Raw genomic sequence first — 21,068 nt, 5'->3', positions numbered from 1 at the left:
TACACATTATATAATAAGAAAAACTATAGAACTATATAACTAAAAAAAAATAATAGATAAATATATTATATTAAAATCACACTAAACTTTGTGTCTTCATCAAACCGCGAAAAAGCAAAAAAAAAAAAAAAATGACAATAAACACTTACACAGTACGATTATGCAAACTTTTGAATATTATAAATATATTATAATCACTGACCTGAAGTGTGTCTATCGTGTCCACCGCTGTCTCCTATTGAAGTTATAGTGTGATCTCGGATGCAATGACGAACGAGACAACTGTATTAGTAGAAGTGAGATTTAGGAATCAACATAGGAATTGTCATCGGCGTGATTCGAGAAAAATATTATCGTCTAACCTTTGACTAATTGACGGCGATAACATATAATAGTAGGTAATTACTGTAGTAGCTTGACTGGTCCATGGCACCGGAACTGACGTCATGTAATTGGGCAGTTGTTTTTTTTTAAGTTTTTTTAATCCTCTGTTTTTAGCAATTGTTTTGTTAAGAATAAAATTATTGGAAACATTAACATATATTTTGATGGTTTTATTTTTTATATATTTTTTAATTTAAATGCATTTTGTTTTTTTAACTAATACACATTTACTCAAGAGCGATTTCGAGGTGGGGGAGGGGGGCTCTAGGACCTGCTCCCCTTTAAGCTCGTATTTTTAAAAATTAAGTAATAAAAAAAATATATTCCATTGGCTATTATATACACATAATAGTGTGTGGTTAGGGTGTTTATTTATAATATAGAATATTAATAAACTATAATAATAATACCATCATATAATGTTATTATGAATATTATGGCTTTACCCTCCCACCCCAACCAAATCTTTAAAATTGCCCCTTCATTTATACCATATTATATACACGAGTACCTACATGACCCTTTACGACATTATGTGATGGCATTTTTTTAATCAATTTTATGAACTTTTTGTTCGTTTACCGTAATATCTATGTAAATAAGTTTTTTATAATATTTATTTGATCAAGAAAATGAGGTATTTTGGAGTTAAAAATTTGCAATTTTTCTTAATATTTTTTTACATCTTTTTATGAATTGTTTTGATTGTGAGTAATATTTATGATATGAAACACATAATAGTTTTGTTTTTTAAAGATTCGTAGTTGAGATTAAAAAAAAATTAAAATTAAATATTTTTTTTTTTTAAAGTATCTACTTAATGAAAAAAAAAAAATCAAATATAATAATATTTGAATATTTCACATTCTTTTAACTCTTTAAAATTGAAATTTTGAAAAACTATCGGTGGGAAAATACAGATTATATTCTTACTTTTAAATTTGATATACAATTATATATTTATACATACATACTCGTATACATAATTTGACTCACTCCAATATTAAAATTAATACAATTAAATTGATTTTGTTGAATGTAAATTTACCATGTTATACGGTTTTATGATAAAAAAATCTTCACCAATGGTGAATTCTTAACAAAAAAATTTGTTTTAATTTCCTCAATACTTACCCCGTTAAATTGTAGGTATATAATTTTATAATACTTAATCCTTGTGAAATGTATTTATGTATGTCATACTTACATTAATTATCATCATTATATCGGTTCAAAACAGATTTTATTTCGTTAAATGAGAATATTAAAAGTAGATATTGTACATAATATGTCATTGTATGTTATCCAATATTATATAATATACAATACCTCCTTAATTGTTATTACGTACATTTTATGTCTTTTAATTTTATTTATGACCACCACACCTTAATTATCGACGATCGACTTGGCTTGACAATGAAATACATATATGTATTATCTCAATACGATCGTTATAGGTAACCACAACAATCGAAAACGATTTAATATTTATGGTATCTACCTAGTTGCGGTACACTAGCAGTGGGCAGGTACCTGTACCAAAATTGTTGGTGTTTACCTGTTAAAAACCTTAATGTGGTATCATTTTGACGAGTAAAATAAGTTATTATTGTTTACAAGTCATAAAAATGAAAATATTTCATTTTTTTTTTTATAATTTATTATTTTACTCTTTGTTAAAATAATTTCGTTTTTGAGACTTATTATGATGTTATACATATATTTAGTATAATATTTGTAATGTATAATGAAAAAAATTTGAGTTCAATGTTGTGTCTATAGCTAATTTATGAATATATTCATGTACGTACGAAATTTGAGCCCTAAAAGTTCCCTTGATTTTTAGCTGTATAATACTTACCGTTCGTCGAGTACTTAATGATCATCGGTGTCTTCCACAACCAATATGTTCAGCTATCATAGCACAAGCCACGAGACCAACACTATGCGAATAATATACATTTATATTATTCGTAATACGTAAAAATGTAAACACATCAGCTGATATTATATAGATACGACAGTGTCGTAACGACTCACACACACACAGACGTAAATTACAAAAAAAAATGATTTATTTTAAAAGACAATATTTATTGATAAGAATACGTAATTAAGTAAAATACATGTATAATATTAAATTATTAGGAATTACAGGAACGAGAAAACACAATTTTTTCAAATAGGTATGAATTATAAATTATTATTGAATTAATTTTAAACGAGAATACCATGCGATGACATATATACAGTTTTGAACAAATTTTTCAGATAAAAAAAAAAATATTGTTAACATTATTAATTTTTAATTATTAATATACAGTGAAATATTATTTGTACATCAAGTATAATAAACAGTTAAGTATTTGTTAATATTGAACTTCAACTATTTGTAATTTGTATACAATATAAATTCAAATTATTTTTAATATATACATTTTTGCGTTTAATATAAAGTTAACGGCTTAAGATATGTGAACAATAGGTGTGGAACAAAAATTATAATGTTTATGTAAACTTAATGAAGCATAAGTACAGTACTACGGCCGATTAAATACGGATAAATTAATATGAAAATAACTATAAATGTTCGATATAATAATAATAATAATATTATGTAAATAAGTCATTAAAATAAAATCGCCCCTTTTTGAGCGGGCATTGTAAATAACTAGGCGTGACGTTAATAACCGTTTTTGTAATTTAAAATGATAGGGCGCGAGGGTGATCAGATAATTAATAAAATATAAGTTTTGTAATAACTATAGTTATTGCGGTTTTGAAAAATGTTGTGTTTGTTTTTGTAAAACACCTTAGTAAAAACCATCAATGTGCCGTAAGCAAAAGCTTTTCAGAAAAAAAATTGTCTTCCCTACGAGATATATATTATATATGTATATTCTTAAACGAACGGGTAAAAACGTCACGCTAAAAAAGTGCTACTGTCGAATTATATCACAATTTAATAACAAGCAATTATTGTGGTAAGCTGTCTCCGATCGAAAACTGTGCGAACAAAATGAAATGTTGACGTCCAGCGGGTCGCGAGACGGTCGATCGGAGACGTGCTTTACACACCTACTAATATCTACGTCTACAGATTAATAAAATATTAAAATCAAAAATACGCTTACTAGGTCACATTATTCTCAACCTCATTTTCATTCTCATTCTCGTTCTCAATCTCGTTAACATTCTCAATATTCTCGATTTCATTAACATTCTCGTCCTCATTCTCAATCTCGTCGACATTCTCAATATTCTCGATTTCATTAACATTCTCGTCCTCATTCTCAATCTCGTCGACATTCTCAATATTCTCGATTTCATTAACATTCTCGTCCTCATTCTCGTTATGATACTCATTTGTTTTATTGAAATGTATATGAATTTGGATACCATAATTATTATTTGTCGTCAGCCCCACGGCATAGGCGAGCATTGTCAACGTGATAAACACGAACACGCAGATGAATATTACGTGGCAGTGGTATAATATAAAGTGCACCGCGTCGTACCATTGGTCGTAGGCGAGGTTGTACAGGAATTCGAGCTGATTGGCCGCTGCACGTACCATAGTAAAGTAGACGGAGATCATCGGAATTGACGCTAAGAATACTAAAACGACCATCACTGTGAACCAATGGTTGCCAAACATCATTTCCAACAAATCAAAGATGATGTACCTCTGTTCAGTATCGTATCTTTCGGTCTCGTCCTGCCCGGTCTCGTTTTGTCCGCTCTCGTCCTGTTCGTTCTCGTATTGTTCGGTCTCGTTTTGTCCGGTCTCGTCCTGTTCGTTCTCGTCCTTTCCGGTCTCGTTTTGTCCGGTCTCGTACTGTCCGGTCTCGTCCTGTTCGTTCTTGTCCTTTCCGGTCTCGTTTTGTCCGGTCTCGTCCTGTTCGGTCTCGCCCTGTCCGGTCGCGTTCTGTTCGGTCCAACTCCATCCGTCCTCGTTCTGTCCGGTCGAGCTTTGTCCGGTCTCGTTCTGTTCGGCAGCGTTTTTTTCGATCGAGATCGGTTCGGTTTTCTGGCTCGGAACGGTGTGCATCGTGGAACGGTCCTCCGGCAGTGGCTGAGTACGGCGGTGGCTGAGTACGGCGGTAATTGATATCGTGCGGCAGGTGCGGCGCGCTTGACGTTGAGATGAGAATTGCGTAACGAAGGTAAACGTAGGTGTGCTGGTGAAGAGGCTGTACGTTTGGTGGGTTGAGGGTGGGTAGCTGTTATTCGGGCGCACGCGCCGTGGCTAGGGCAGAGACAGACAGTTGGAGACGGCGGCGGCGTCGACGGTTTGACACGCGCGCTGTTTGCGGGTTTTGCCGCAAACGAAGGCGTGCTGCTCGCGCCACTTAATCCGCCGCCACTCTAACCGCTACTACCCGCGCCGCGGACGTCGCCACTACCGGCCACTGGACAGCCGCCTTTCCAATGACCGCGGCCAATGTCTTGATTACATGTTAAAACATGATGAAAATGGCTGCTTATACTTACTTTTGGCCAACAAGCCGTCAATCAAAAAACTGAATTGCACTCTATCAGCCAACTTCGCGGATAAAAAAAAAAAAATAATTATATATTAGTAATGGTTTACCTGAATTGGTTTATTAAGACTTTTAGGCATACTAATATATAAATATAATTTATTAAATTAATATAATGGTCGCAGACACAATAATATTATAACCTGTTCGCTTTTTACTTGAATTAAATAAAACGCAAAGGATGTACGCCTGCTAATTTAATAATTTTATATGTAACTTAAAATAATTATAGATATGACAAGATTTCGATGTGTATGTTTTTTTTTCTAGAGCTACACACGTTCGTTGTATTCATTTACCGTTGATTTTCCAATCGGAATAAAACGTTTTAATTTTGCATTTTTAGAGAATTCAGGGTTTATCTTGCTAAGCAAACTCTAAAATATGATATTTTCAAAACTGTGTTTTAAAATTTTTAATCAAAGAATTTCTTTAAAACGTGCCTACAAGGTTTTTATCTAATTAAATATTTATTAGGTATTGTCAATGTTTGATTATAATTATTCAAACAGATAGGTACGTACGACGTAAAAATTGAGATAACGAGAGGTGACGGTAAACTGAATTAGAATAATTATTTTTTCAAATTAAAAGAACACTTAAAAGATTTAAAGTTGAGCAGTCCATTAAAACTTTTTTGTTAATTTAATAAGTCTGTTCAAATTAGAAAAATAATAAAAGTATTTTATAGGTTTAATATTTTTAAAATAATTAATTAAAGGTTATTTTGTTTCCAGCTTACTTTAATTATGTAATTATGGAAAAAGTATATGTATAATAAAAAAAGTATAAAATAGGTGAATGGGGAAGCGGGCATGCCCTCTTAAACACACTCCTGCGCTGTAGCTAATACTATGTAAGGGTGTTACATTTTTATTAGCTCCGGGCGTCAAATATCCTAGATTCAGTATTGCGGATATTGTTTAGTGTTTTTCAACTTTCGTATTATGGTGACACACAATTAAAATATTTCATACTTTACGACTCACTATAAAAATAATGGGTAATATTTAATTTTTATTTTTAATAAAAAGTATGTAAAATATGTCGATAAAAGATAACTTATTTTATCGTGAAAATTATATCAAAATAATAATATGTATATAATATACATTACTATAACTTGTGAGTTTTTGGAAATTCTATCAAAAAACTTTGTAAATTATATGTCATACTATAATATACTTTGTGACATATTTGGACTTATTTTGCGATACATTGGTTGAAAAACACTGCGTTAGCTAGTATTACACCTGCTGAATACATTAACACTATGAGTAAAAATTATATTGATAACTTGTACCATACGTCATACGAGATGTAATTTATATAAGCTTTCCTAAAAATGTATGTAAATTAAAAAAAAAACAAACTCAAATTTTGTTTTGCTTTTAAAAAGCTACTCCTTTGCTACGACATAGTATTTAATTAATCATAACGTAAAATTAATAACTATTAAATAGTTATCACATTAAGTAATTATTGTTTATAATTTATTATAACATATTTTAATTTTTAAAATATGTTTTCGACGGTTAGATTAAGTTTAGCTCTGTGCATAATTTTAGATTATATTTTGGTCATAGGCCACACATGAGTCACCCCAAATTTAAAAAGATCATAATCAATAATAATAATAATAATAAATCGAATAGGAATAACTCACAATTTCGTTTAAACTGCTTTCATCGGGAATGAAGTCCATGGAATTGTTTTTGAATACTTTGAACTTCGGCTCAAACAACACGTAACACCGAGCTAAACATTGTTCGTAATCCGGTCTTTGGAAAACGGATGGTCTGAAAACATTTTCGGGCGATGACGGCGGCGTCATTGGTGATGGTGTTGTGGGCATCGGCAACGGGGGCGGCGATGGCGCTTCTGGCATTTGAATTGCCCGTTGTTGTATTGCCGGCATTGTCGGCGCCGACGAGGGGCCCGCACCGGACGACGAGGAAGCGACGTCGGTCGGCGGAGGACCGGCCTTGTACACGACTTTTGCCGCGGACAACCACATTTTTACCGAATCTTCCGTTTCTCTGGACCCCGTGCACGCGCGCAGGTCCAGCATTTCGATCAACTCGGACGGTGTTAGGTATGGGTACTCTTGGGCCAGCGACCTCATCTGACTGGCCAGCGCGGTGCACACGATACGGTTGTGGTGCAATTTGTCTTTCTTGTTCTTCCGACGGTTTTGCACGGAAATGGCGTGGTCCGACCTCATCGCCGCGTCCGCCGAATCGTGGCCGCTACTTGGTTCGTCGATGACTTTCGCCAGCCAACCGAAGGTGCTGCGTTGCGGGCCGTTGTTTATTATATTCCTGTTGGGCTTGCGCAGCTGCCTGTTGCTGATGGCCAGTTCCCGGAGCGACCACACCCTGTACCGGCCGCAGTCCCGGGACACCACCCACACGGTGTCCCCGTCCTTTTCCAGGTCCAGTCGCGTGTCCACGTACGCGGCCGTGCACTCCTGGCACTCGCGACGCTCTTTGTGGGGGCGGTTTTCGTGACGCGGGCAACAGCAATCGTCGATCCACTGCTCTTGCAGCTTCTCGTCGCGTCTCTTCAATTCCTCCACGTCCACCGGGCGGCCGGTCCCCTGGTCGCGGAATCCCAATGGCGCCAGCAAGTGGGTGTCGGTGTCGTACTCGTACTCGTAACCCAAATCCTCGGACGTCGGCGGGTTCGCCGGATCGAACATTCCTCTTACTGGCGGACGCCGTCCCACGATAACGCCGCACAGCATGGTCCAATGCGCGGACTGGCCGCCGTTGTTCGTCGGTCTCAGCTTGTCGTCGGCATCGAAACTGAAACACGCGGCCGAGCACAAAACGTCGTATTGTAATAGTATATTATTCTATGGTTGTAAATTATTCGATTGTTATTAATTCTTTGTGTGTGTGCGGTGATGGACATATTTTACATATTTGCACTAATTAATCGATGAATTAAAATTGCTCTATGATGGATTTATGATACTATAATAATATGTATGCCTACTGCAGAAAGTTATGTTTAATAAGATATTATATATTACTAACACGAATCCCCTGAGAAAAGTTCTCCCCCCTCTCAAAATTACTTGGCTAAAATTTAAGATCACAAAATTTACCATAACACTGTATTATCTATAACATAGGTTTTACAAAATTGTTTTTCACGTCATTCTGTGTATAATATCAACACAAATTCTTACAGTAACTTGACCTATCTTCTACGTCTATGGCGGCGCCGTAAGATTTAAAACATCATGAAATAAGCATTGAAAATTTCAAAGAAATGTCTGATTTCTAACGATAGTGCATTGATATGTCTTAATGAGAACTTGTGGATACTTCGTACAATGCTTTGCACCTCTATCGCAATTTATTTTTCCCAAATAATTCATTAACCGTTGAACATTCGACAGACACTTATTGATTTATTGATATAAATTTAAATTAATAACTGTGAAGTTGCTAATCTCTGACATTTATTTTAATCACGGATCACATTATTTAATATATCATATCATTGACTAGGTACCGTACACATATATTAACTATAATGAAATCAATTTTGCATTAGTACAGAAAATAACTATAATTATAGAAACCAACAACAGTAAATTATTAAAATAAATAATGCATTTATTTAATGTAGGTAATTCGAATTTATCAATTACGATTGAATATAAAACGTGTTTCTTAGTAATATATGTTATTATTTTATTTTATAATAAATATTTGAATATCATTGTACTTGAGTTATGTCGTAAGCTCTAACAATTAATAAAGAACATTGTAACTTGACTTTAAATTTTAGTAATATTAATACAATCATAATAAAATTTAACTTTATTGGTAAAATAAATCAAGATTTAATTAACATTAAGCCGACAGTATTGGCAATATGCAAATTAAATGAAAACGTTAATACCAAATGTTTAAGTATAAATATTATTTTTACTGCCTGAAATACATCATGCGTTAGCATTTAAACGGATATTTTGTTTTTAGAATATTTTAAAAATTCAGTCGTTGTGTTAAAACAAAAATAACATTCAGATGATTTAAAAATAACATTTTAATATAAAAATGTTTAGAAGTCAATCGTTAGTTTATTGATATACATAAATACATCCAATATTAAAATTTTTAATTGATTTAATTTGTGTAATATTATCCATTTAATTTTTTTTTAGTAGCCCACTTGAAGTGTTATCATTTTTTATTTATCTCTAAGTGATTATATAAAGTTAACGACTATTTTAGCCCCTAAAATTGTGTGGAGTACGAAATTTAATTTATATCATGCATTTTTAGCTAAAGAAATTCAAAAGCATTGGTGCATTAATTTCTTATTTATATTTTGCCACCTCTGGTTTATATATTAAGTAATATAAATAAAATATATAAGAAACTTACCAAACAGCAACTAAGTGGCCACGTATTAGATGTTGTACGATAGATAATGTCGACGTATCACTTTCGTTTGATGTTCCTGGATTTCTCTTTACTCTCTTTGTTTTAGAGCAAGTATCATTGCTGTTGTTGGCCAATAAATCACGTCTCACCAATCGAATATTGTATAGATCGCCCATAAAAAATGTCGCCACAGTTACCAAAATTTCTAAATTAAACATATCACTCCAATGTGATATTCGGGAATCCCTGATACCAATTACAATTTGTGTCATAACTTCAGTATACCATACTGATTTATGAACTCCGAGAATGCCATATCTCATACTTCGACTACTCAAATATTGGGCACCATTTGGAAACTGTCGCAACAACTCTCTTGGCTCATCACATTCTCTTCCTTCAAGTTGTCCCATAATTATTTCGAATGTTGTCAGTTGAGTTATGGCGAGGAGCATAGATGAAAATCCATCACAGCTATAGAACATACGCATTTACATATTATTATACTTATATTAAATACTGATAACTTGAAATATATAATATGTTATCTATAATATATCCCTTTTGAAAATATAGGCGCCATGGGTATCAAGCAAATTAATTTTTTGAAAGACAGATTGAGTAATAAGGCAATTCAAAGTCCATTAAAACTTTAGCTCATGTCTAAAAAAAATACTAAGTTAAATCTCACAAACTTTAACCATAAGACTTTGAACATTAAAGTACTTTTCTTGGTGATTGCGGAAAAAATTAGGAAAAATAGTAGTAATCAAACAGAATCAGTTTTCGACGAAATAGATTTTTTTATTTTATTGTAGTTAAAAATTAAATGATCGTAGATACTTTAAAATTTTCCCATAATGCTTATTTTAGTACCTACTTATTATAAATTTTGACAACAATTGTTAAAATTAAGAGAATTTAAAAATTATTTTGTAACTAAAAACGTTTAACAAATAACTATAAGCATGTGAAATTTTCACTAAATGTATTTATTATCATTTCCTACACATGGCATGAATTTATATCTGTCTTAACTTTTTTCAATATTTAATGTCAAGAAAAATTGTTCAACTTTATAAAAATTGTTTCAATTATTTTTAGTAAAAAAAGTTTTTGTTAACCTAGAAAAGTTTATACAAATTCTTCATAAATAGTTCATATACTAATAAAAAAATATATTGAAAATAAATGGTCAAAACATTTATTTATAAGCTTTAATTTTAGAATTTTAACAAAATTCATCAAAATTTGAAAGTTATGTAGTAGTTAAAAATGTATATAGAGTTTTCTTGTTTTTTTTCTTAGATTTAAATATTTAATACGATGTTCCTTAAAATTTTTATTGTAAATATTTAAAAAAAATCAATTTTACATCATTGCAATTTATAAGCATTTGACGCTGAATGCAATTTCAATAAAATTTTTCCAAAATCACAAAAATTTTTACATTTTTTTTGTAGTTAAAAATTTATAAAATGTTCCATTTTTATAGTTAAAAATTTTAATACCTCGTTGCTCATACATAATTCATATTGGAACCAAAATCTAAAAATAAATAAGCATAATTTTTTTTTTTATTCACGTCTGAGATTCAAATTTGGACGTATTTCATATTTAAACAAAAAATAACAATATTACTTATTTATTTTGTTATAATTTAAAAACATTATTCATGATTCATTAAGACTTAAAGTTTTAGATAGATTCTGAATGTTTCTATACATTATGATACTTAAAAAAAGTAAATTAATTTTTAATTATTAGCTATTTACATTCATACTGTCTTGCAGTATATTAGCTAGAAACTTAACTACTATACCAGTGGTTTTTAACTGGTGTGCCGCGAGCGCCTTTGAAGTATGCCATGATAAATCTATTAATGGAGTTAATTTTGTATATATATATATAAATATATAAAATAAATTAATAAAAATATTATAAAAATTATTATAAAAATTTTGTAGAAGAAGAAGTGTGCTACATTGTTAAAAAGGTTGAAAACCACTGTACTATACTATAACATTAGTTTATTATAATTTATAAACTAACATAGTAATTAAATATTAAATATTAAAAAGCATTATTTTAACAAATATTAAATCAACCTGATATACGCCCCTGCCTCACACCAAAACGGAACCTTAATTAATAGCTTTTTTTGTTGTAATTTATTCAAAAATAAATAAAATATTTAGAGAATTGATTTTTTCACCAATTATTAATAGTATTTGCATTTTACTAATGGTTTATTTTTAAAATGTAGACAAGTAAATAATTAGCATACGTTTGAAGTCGAATGTACTGTAATCCATATTTTAAATTTGAATTCAATGACAGATCATTGCATATGAAAATTGATTTTGATAGTCCGTATATTACCAAGTTCATGTTATCATAATGTATAAATAAGTAATATCATTAAATTAATCTTATTGTTATAAAAATATCATTGAGTATATAAAATATAATAATAATACGTATACATATTAAGCCTCACAAAAAATATTTATGAAAAAAAAAAACAAAATAACTCAAACCATTATTCTTTGTTTAAATAAAATATTTCGTTCAAATCGGAACAAGTTGTGTCTATTAAATAAGTTATTATTATAATATGATATATAAATCACAAAATTAATTCTGCAATATATTAAATTTTTTTTTTTCGTATTAATAAGAATAAAATATATCAAAATACTTTATTATAATAATGTCTTTTAACAATGTGTTTTATATTATATTTTGCATATTTTTAATTAGTATATGAACAATCAATGAGTAACCTCATATTTCATTTTCAAGCTCATTATCTATAAATAATAATTGTATTTCACAATAATTGAAAAAATTTAAAATACCTATAAATAGCATAAAAAGGTATATACATATTTTTTAATTATGTTCTCCAGTAGCTCCACTTACATCGGTGCTCTACAAAATTTTCGTAACATTTGCTAATGCATCGTAAACTTTGAAGATACCCAAAAATAATATCCAAGAATGAATATTTTATAATTTAAGTTGTTATAAGAAGTTTTTTGAATGTTTGTAAAATATTAATTGTATTACTTCATACTTGGTATTACTTTTACGATTACTTCATTAAAAAAACAATAAAATACTGTAAAATGGTTTAAAATATACAATAAACTTACATTTGTCCAGTTTGTCTAACACATTGAACCGGTGATATCCAACAGTTCAGTGATATATGATTTTCCAATGATTTAACATAAAGGGATTTCAGGACCTCGCCATAGTACCATTTCCACTCGTGCTCTAGTTGAGATCTTAATGCGTGATTATATTGTTTGAATCTATATAAATAATGTGTTAAAGGTTTGTTCGGTGCCCGGTCAATGAGAATTTTTTTTTCTATTTGTTTATTTTCTTGGGCTCGGATCTCAACACGTACTCGCTCAGCGGCTAACGCTTCCGCGCGTTTTGCTTCCGCATTAAAAACCGGCTCCGCACATCGACGTATTGTATCGTATTGAAGACGAGCCGAACGTCTTGCCTCCCGAATGACTCGGCGATTACGCCGTTCGCTGCACGATGTTCGCATATACAAATCGAACCGTTTTCGTAAACGCCGATCCCAGTAGTCACCATTGCGGCCATTAATGAAAATATCCAGTCTGCTCGTTTCCTCTTCGTCAGAAGTTTCGGTAAAAGATGTAAATCCGGTTATACGGGGACGATTGTACGCTACACCAATAGGCCCGCTATCAGCGCTGTCCGAATCGTAGCCACTATTGTTGGGCGAAGACGAGTGAAATGAACTATTATCATCTATATCAAAATCATGTACCCATTTTGGAGGCCAATTGTATACTCCTGTGTTCAGGTCGGTCCGAAGTTTCGGTACTTCGAGATCCCGTAAACCATGACAGAGGCCTCGGGGTCCGATCAATGCTGATACCATTGTTGAATCACATTCATTAATGAAATTATTTTCTACTACATTCGCTCGTTTGCGGCGATGAGTCGATAAAATTGCTGTTATCATCTTCATCCAAGCGTCATAGTTGGAACGATGATTAGCCCATAACCATTTAATTGCACTCATAATTGTTAGGTCATCAAACGTTTTGACTTCAGGTGTATAAAATTTAAAACTTTTCCAATCAGGAGGCATATCATAAAAACTTTTTGTCAGATACTCTAGTGGATGAGAATTAGAATTGAACTTAAAAGCTTCCTCGTAGGGCATCAACAACGTAAAAATAAATTTTTTCGTCCGCGTTTCTGATTCTGTAGATGTCCAGCTGTCTATATTATATCCTAACTCGAGTAACGTTGGTACAGACACTCTGGTTTTGTAATACATAGTCTCGCGTATATCATCTATTGGTAAATCCTTAACCGATATAGGGGTAAATGAGTTTTTTGGATGATTCCAGTTTATTTCTTGTTCATTAGATGGGCCTGCTGCCTTACAATCAAATACATGAGATAAATCCATACTTACTAGCTGTGATATTGGTAGTAGTCTGAGGTATCCACTATACGCCACAACACGAATAATACACCTAACTGCACCGTCCCCGTATAATATGTGTGCACGTGTGCAAAACTGGAACAATGTTGATTTATTGGAAATCTCAGTAACTGGTACGATATCACGGCTGAACAAAGACAAATTAGTAGAAAAAAAAAATTAAAACAAAATTATAAAAAAATTACGACTACCAAAACAAAAACTGTTCACAAAAAAAAAAAGAAAAATCAATAAGCCAAACGCGAAACACTAATCAATACTATTACAAAAATCAAAAGTTTACCGCGAAGAGTAGCGCGCAAATAACCAACTGCGATCTTACTGGATCGGAATGAACCAGTCCAATGCGATTCAAAATTCGGGAACGGAGAACGACAATCAGCCGTCGTCGAAAGCGCCACTAACGCGGGTCAAGTAAGTTCCGCTGCGGCTAGGTCACTAACTAATACTGTGCCAGCGTCATTGAAATACCACTATCATTATCGCCGTCAACCCCACCATCACACTTTAACCACCCTACCAACACTATTGATAACAACTTCGCTACCGTCGATAACTCCTTCCTCCGTGATAACGATATACGTCTTTATCAATAGGTACAATAAAATACTATAACCGATCTCAAACCGAATTTAAACAGTTCCAAATAATGCGTGTTATTTATGACCGAAATTATTTCTGACGTTGAGAATTTATTGCATTTGTGCATTTTTTCCCACTCCACTGTATTGTTCAATAATTATATTTACCTGTTATATGTGAAGAAAAATTCATTTATGATTTATTTTTTATTTTTTTTTAATGTCATTTTTGGCTCTATTTAGTTATTTTACAATATTATTCGTATAACCTACAATTTTAACGATATTTATTAATTATAAATATGAAAACATCGTTTTAAAAAAATTACAATATTTGCATTTTTACCGACACAAAATATACGTCTTCATACTAATTATTTCTGTCACCCATCGGCTATTAAACATAATATGTAATTTCATAAATAAAAGTAAACAAGATATTAATTAATTTAAAAGGGCTATGGGAAAAACGAAAATAGTCAAAAAAAGGAAAAAAATCTTGTCATTACTGTTTCCGGACGAATCGACGCATGAATCGAGTAAGGGAAAAAAGACCACCGTCAATGATAATATTATACTGGTCTAAATATACTCATGACGGCAAAAAGAGATCAGAGTCCTAGCTTTAAAATTACAACACTAAACAGTTTAGGAATATTTATTGTTATCGTTCTTCCTCGTAGCCCTTTTTGTACAACTATTGCAAATTTAGTTTTTTTTTAGTATCTACAATAATTAAGCATTGAAAGCATGTATATTGTCACTGTTTATTTCATCGACAAATAATCTAATTTCTATAACACCGACTTGATCATCCCATAACATTATCAACATCACCTTCGCCAACACACCAGCACGTTTAATATATTTAATTTCGGACATAATATGTAAACGTCCAAAACGCATAACGAGTATTTTTAAAATTCAAAATACTGTTTTCTTCATCAATTAATATTTCGGCATAACTTTCAAACTAGTATAATGAACTATTTTGACAAATTACGCGTGTCATTTTCGGGCGATTGTAAATTGCACCTACAATGCACAGGTAGTAAAAATAGTACAGTAAATTGCGCCCGGTATTTTCAGGTATAAATTTGTGTATAAATAAATTGCGCTCATTGTAACTGTTTTAAACACTTTTGTACATTTATTCGTTAATTGTTCGGTTTTAAAGACGTTATGATATTAGAGATACAATGACTTTACACATATTACGACTACGTTTTCTTACGAACTGTATTTAGTCAGAAAGTAAATGAAATTATAATCTACGAAAATAATAAATTTACTAATTTAATTATTTCAAGCAAACTAAGCAACAAGCAACATTTTGGAGGACAGTGATAGTAGCTGATTTCCTCTGGGTAACGCTAAGTTTACTATGCATAGAAATGTATACCTGAAAAATATCGGGTCCAATTTACTACACAACAATTTATATTTGAAAAATACCGGGCGCAATTTACGTTTGTTCTCATTTTCTATTCCTAAAATCTAAAAAAACTTATGATACCGTTGTAGTAACCTCATTAAGTTGGTTAATAAGATTAGACAGACATACGGAACGGAGACAACCTGGGTACGTGTGTGGTAAATGAATATTAAAAAAAAAGCAGTCAAGTTTTACGTATAAATTGTACTGTAAAATATTTAAAAGTCTATTCAGTATCGACGACGGACAAAAACTACAATTCGGGGTCATTGTTCCGACGTTTATTATCGAAATATTACAAAAACGCATATTATATATATATATATATATATATATATATATAATTTAGATAATAAACAATATAGTCGATAACGATCTTAAATGGGAAAATCATCTTATTCGGTGCTATCGGTTTATATATATATATTTATATAAATAGAATGAGAAATAATAATCAATATAACATTTTATTAAAGTATTTTAATATTGCCACACCATCTATATATAGTACGCGTATATAGTATATACAGGGAATTTCTAAAATGAATAAGGTTGCTAGTATACGCGTACTCACTGTGATGACCCAATGAAGATTTTTTTGAAATTTTTTTTTCTATCTTCAAAATCTGGGTTTTAGAATATTATTTTTAATGTAAAAATCAACACGCTAGTTGTATTTTTTACAAAATTCTCATACGAGTCAAGATGTCACATCGTTTATGAGCTTGTCAGCTTGTCATGCGATTTTCACGCTCGAATCGCTGACTTAAAAAAAAAGTGGAGTGACACATCGATTTGCATAATATTACTGCAAGATTAACAATGATGATAGTTATTTGATATAATTTAACATGCGTGATTAATTAACACATTGTTTTATACTTTTACATATAAAAAATAAAAATGTTCAAAAATGAATATCCACATCAAAATACTATCACAGCTATTCGATTACTGGATTACGATTATATAAACGGCTTCCATTATACATATACTCTATCATATTTATGCTAAATAATTTTTCATTTCGACTTCCCAAAACTTCCAATATAACATTTATCTTTTAATTGAAAAAGATATTAAAATTGAAAGTTGAAGCATATTTTCTATTATAATTCCTGTAGAGTGTAAATATACATAAGTACAAACATCATTATAAAATCAATACATGTTATTAATTACACCGCTCAAAATCTAAAATAAATATAATAATTATTGTTAAGATTTGAAAAATTAGTATAATATAGTATCTAACTAAAAATCATACAGATTTTTAAAATTCAATTACGACGACTCGTCATTATAAAAAACATATTGTAGACCTAAAAAGGAATCGTGTCAGAATTAGTGTGCGACAAGGTTTGCTATCTTTTAATGTAGGTACCTACTGGGTTGATGTAAAACAACTTATACATTTTAATATGTGACATTAAATAATAATTACTCAATAATAATATAATACATTTTACATTTTATAAGTCGTAAAGTTATAAACTATTACATACTATTCGTATTATACGGACGCATCGGAGTCATCGGACGCTCCGCATGTATAAAAATAATTTTAACACCAAAAGTCCGCACGACATAAAACTAATATAGTTGATAACATTATAATCAATATATTTATTTTACCTGAGTATGACCTTTACAAAACGAATTTAGTTCTATGCACATTCTCTAACTAATAGTAGCTAAAAATATTATTCTTTAAAATGATTAAATATTATTACATAATATCTAATATAAGAGGATGTCAGCGCACTGTTTGTTTTCTCGCTCTAGCCCACACGTAACATGGTCCAAACGTATTTGTATTTTTGACGGTTTTGAGTAACCAAAGTGTAAAAATACATGTTTCAAAAATTATGTAGGATAATATTTCTGAGGGTTTAAAATATTAATTTTTTATTTAATTATTATTTAACTTAATATTTAACTTTTAAAATAAATAAAAAATAATATACATTGAAATGATGTTTAAAATTGTTTTGAGACAATATTTAGAAAAATCGATATGTCAAATATACCCTCAAAAATATTATTATCTATAACTTTTATTATGGGTGGATTTTACTCTGGAATTACTCAAAAATATCAACAAAAAAAAAGGATGATTATGCATAAATGCGTTTTATCTAAGTTACGCGTGGGCCAGAGAGAAAACAAACAGTGCACAGAAATCCTCTTAATTAATTTTTATTAAAATATGGCAAGTGAGATAAGTTTTGTATACGTATTGCAATCAACGAAAAAATGTGCTCTTTAGTATAAAATAATTATAAATATTCCAAGTATACAGAATTTAAATCCGGATAAATTGAATGGAAATTTATTCAAATGACGTGTAAAACAAAATTATACATAATTGGCGTTGATAATAATTTTTTACAGAGACTTAATATTATATTAGGTACTTATTATTGCTCTTCCAAGTTAATAAAAATTGAAATAGCGACAATTGATAGGTATAATTTTAAGAAAAATTTAGTTTCGTTGAATAAAATTTAATTTTAATTTACAATAAACTTTAATAATATAAATTTTATTTAAACAATAAATTAATTAATACAATAATAAATACCTATTATGTTTATATAATATATAATGTGTATGAAGTTTTGGTGTTAAAGAAACTTATGTACGGAATTAGAGTGTTAAAAAAACCTTGTATGCGGATTTAAGGTTATATATTATAAAAATGACTACGATGCGTGAGCAATAATTACGGTACACCGTATTATTCAATTAAAAAGAATATTACAGTAATAATTTTAATAGATTACTTTTTAGAAAACCATAGAAATAATTCAGTAATACAATAATCTACCAATAAAGTTAAAGTAACAAAAATAAAGCTTTAATAATAGAGACTACTAATTTTAGTGTTCGTCAAACGTAACTTATAGGTAGTTATTATAATTATTATATGAATATTAAATTACATTTTTAGATTTACACGTGACGTGACTTTGTTTTTTATGACAGCGTGGAATTATTTTTTAATGTATTTCTCTTAATGAATTTGAAATATATGAGATGTTTATTATTTTTTATTAGAAAAATGTATAACAAGTGATGAAAATATTTTAGCTTTAGAATTATACCACGGTTGACGTTAAGTGTACAAATTTTATTCAAACCTTAAACACGCCGCGGAAACTTTAATTTTTGAGCAAATAACTTAAATTACTTAAAATGCACGTAAAATTATCTATAATAGTCACATCGGTAAAAAGGTCTTTGAACTCTGAAAAAAACTAAATGACTTATACGGATAATATCTCCAAACACACGTATACCTGTATAATCCGGGTATAATTTTGTTGATGACTAATTGATTTGTAGAATATAGTAAAATAGGTAAATTATTATAAATCAGGTCTATTCATAAAGGGCGGATGGTAATTAAGCTATAATATCTTATTTACCTGTTTCATTTATAATATTTGCTTAGGTTTGATTACCCGGGTATAGGACTAAAAAATTCCCTAAAAGCATAGGCGAGCGCACGTGTAGAGCTAATTGGGCCCACTTGAGCCTTTTTTTATACTTGAGTGGATATTTGGTAACTAATTAAGTAATAAGGCGTTATAGCCATAGAAAATTGATAACAAAATAAATATAAATCATAAATATTAACACGATTAAAGATATACTGGTTACCCATCGATATGTTATAATAGTTGACAATTGCACTGATTAATCAATTGGCTATGGAGCTACTTACTAGAGCTTCACGTGGAGTTATGTTTACTATAATAATTGTATGTAATATCTATACATACAAATTATATAATGTGAATAATTTATAATAATAAATAAATATTTATATTAATTGACAATATTGTTAATATTATATATTATGTTTTGAACGTTTTTGAATTTTTTTGTTAAATTATATTATTTGATTAAAATTTTAAATCAATATTGATGAATTGTGTGTGAAATAATGGAAAAATGTTTATTTATATTTTCCAGTCACCAATAAAAGGGTCACTTCGAAGTTAATAATAATAATGTCTTATGTGACCGTGACACGGTGACGGGGAGGGGAGGGTTCGATTGAATGAAGCACCATACCTAACTTAGAAGTCTGCGCACGCCCATACTAAAAAGGGCAATCGAAGATTGGGCCACAAATGTTTAATAAAAATAAATGAATACATGCATTTTATTAATTTTAGTACCTATATAATTTTAACATTTTTTTTTTATTAAGTAAATAAAACAAAACTAGATACACATAATTAGTCAAATAATTATTCATTTTATTTTTAAATAATGCAATACTTGCAGACTTTACGATTTAAAATTTGTTTTCTTACTTTTAATGTTCCTATGTTTTTTTTTTTTTAATATTTGCCCTATCATCGAATCTACTTATATAATTGTAAAATTTTAGTGGCCCAATTACCATACGTCCATACACTTTTTTGAAAAAAATGTCATTGTAGCTCGACGTTTTTCATCATTTAACTTAAGTTATTGCTTGAAGAAGGTAAAAAAAAATTAGTCATTAAAATTATTTGCATATTAAAATTAAAATATTAAAATATGTGTTTACCGTTTTAAAATTTTTTAATTTATATAGTATAAATCAAAAATTCACATAATATTGTGCTGTTTTCTTTAATTGGAATTGGTCGTTTTTTTAGATCGTCGTACAATTCCCAGTTTTGCGTAACTCTTTTAACATAAGCTATATAATGACCTATAGAATTCCTTAGCCCACTTTTTTCTTTATAAAAATGTATATTACCACGGAGTTTATATGTGGTACTTTTATGCACAAATAAAGACATAATTTTTAAAGCAAGATCCAAGGATGAAGCTAAAGCATGTTTCGAGAAAATTATTATTTTTCTTAAATTTTCTGATTTGAGAAAAAAATTTTAAAGAAGTATATTTGAATTGAAAAATGTTAAAGTTTATAACAAAAATTTTGACGTTAGTAAGTATACCTACTATGAAATGAGTGTTGGGAATGAATGTCATCAATCACTACACTAATTTATAATTAGAGCTTGGTTGTTAGATAAATGTATAAAACTCATAGCATTTTATATCTAATTAAAAATATATAGTAATAAATAATAGTCTTTTTTAAGTGTGGAAAAGTATTCACGTATACAATAAATAATTAAACGTGACATTGACTTAACGAAGATGTACCTATAATAGGCATCATAATCAATATAAAATATTAAG

At 30.1% G+C, this 21,068-nt stretch overlaps 2 protein-coding genes across 2 annotated transcripts; both read right to left on the bottom strand.

Annotated features, from left to right (window-relative positions):
* Positions 1-3,049: 3,049 nt before the first annotated feature.
* LOC112596199 (component of gems protein 5-like) lies at positions 3,050-4,655 on the bottom strand. Its single transcript, XM_025341691.1, has one exon. It carries the CDS (start codon positions 4,436-4,438, stop codon positions 3,521-3,523), a length of 918 nt encoding a protein of 305 aa, XP_025197476.1. The 5' UTR covers positions 4,439-4,655; the 3' UTR covers positions 3,050-3,520.
* A 173-nt stretch (positions 4,656-4,828) lies between these two features.
* On the bottom strand, positions 4,829-13,805 carry LOC112596201. Its single transcript, XM_025341693.1, has 4 exons — positions 12,496-13,805; positions 9,338-9,811; positions 6,598-7,738; positions 4,829-4,933 (listed from the first exon to the last, which is right to left on the bottom strand). The coding sequence occupies exons 1-4, from the start codon at positions 13,803-13,805 to the stop codon at positions 4,841-4,843; spliced, it is 3,018 nt and encodes a 1,005-aa protein (XP_025197478.1). The 3' UTR covers positions 4,829-4,840.
* Positions 13,806-21,068: the final 7,263 nt, after the last annotated feature.

Source organism: Melanaphis sacchari, unplaced genomic scaffold, assembly GCF_002803265.2.
Source record: "Melanaphis sacchari strain LSU unplaced genomic scaffold, SCAv2.0 Contig30_pilon_pilon, whole genome shotgun sequence".
NCBI classification, from domain to species: Eukaryota; Metazoa; Arthropoda; class Insecta; order Hemiptera; family Aphididae; genus Melanaphis; species Melanaphis sacchari.
The sequence above is the reverse complement of the archived record's forward strand: the minus strand, read 5'-3'. Positions and strand labels throughout refer to the sequence as shown.

Excerpts from the sequence above, each read along its gene's own strand:
- LOC112596199 (XM_025341691.1), bottom strand. The coding sequence starts at position 4,438 with ATGCACACCGTTCCGAGCCAGAAAACCGAACCGATCTCGATCGAAAAA.
- LOC112596201 (XM_025341693.1), bottom strand. The coding sequence starts at position 13,805 with ATGGATTTATCTCATGTATTTGATTGTAAGGCAGCAGGCCCATCTAAT. Across the intron at positions 9,812-12,495 it reads GTTAGACAAACTGGACAAAT|CTGTGATGGATTTTCATCTA; the intron begins GTAAGTTTATTG and ends TATGTTCTATAG. Across the intron at positions 7,739-9,337 it reads GGCCACTTAGTTGCTGTTTG|TTTCGATGCCGACGACAAGC; the intron begins GTAAGTTTCTTA and ends CGCGTGTTTCAG.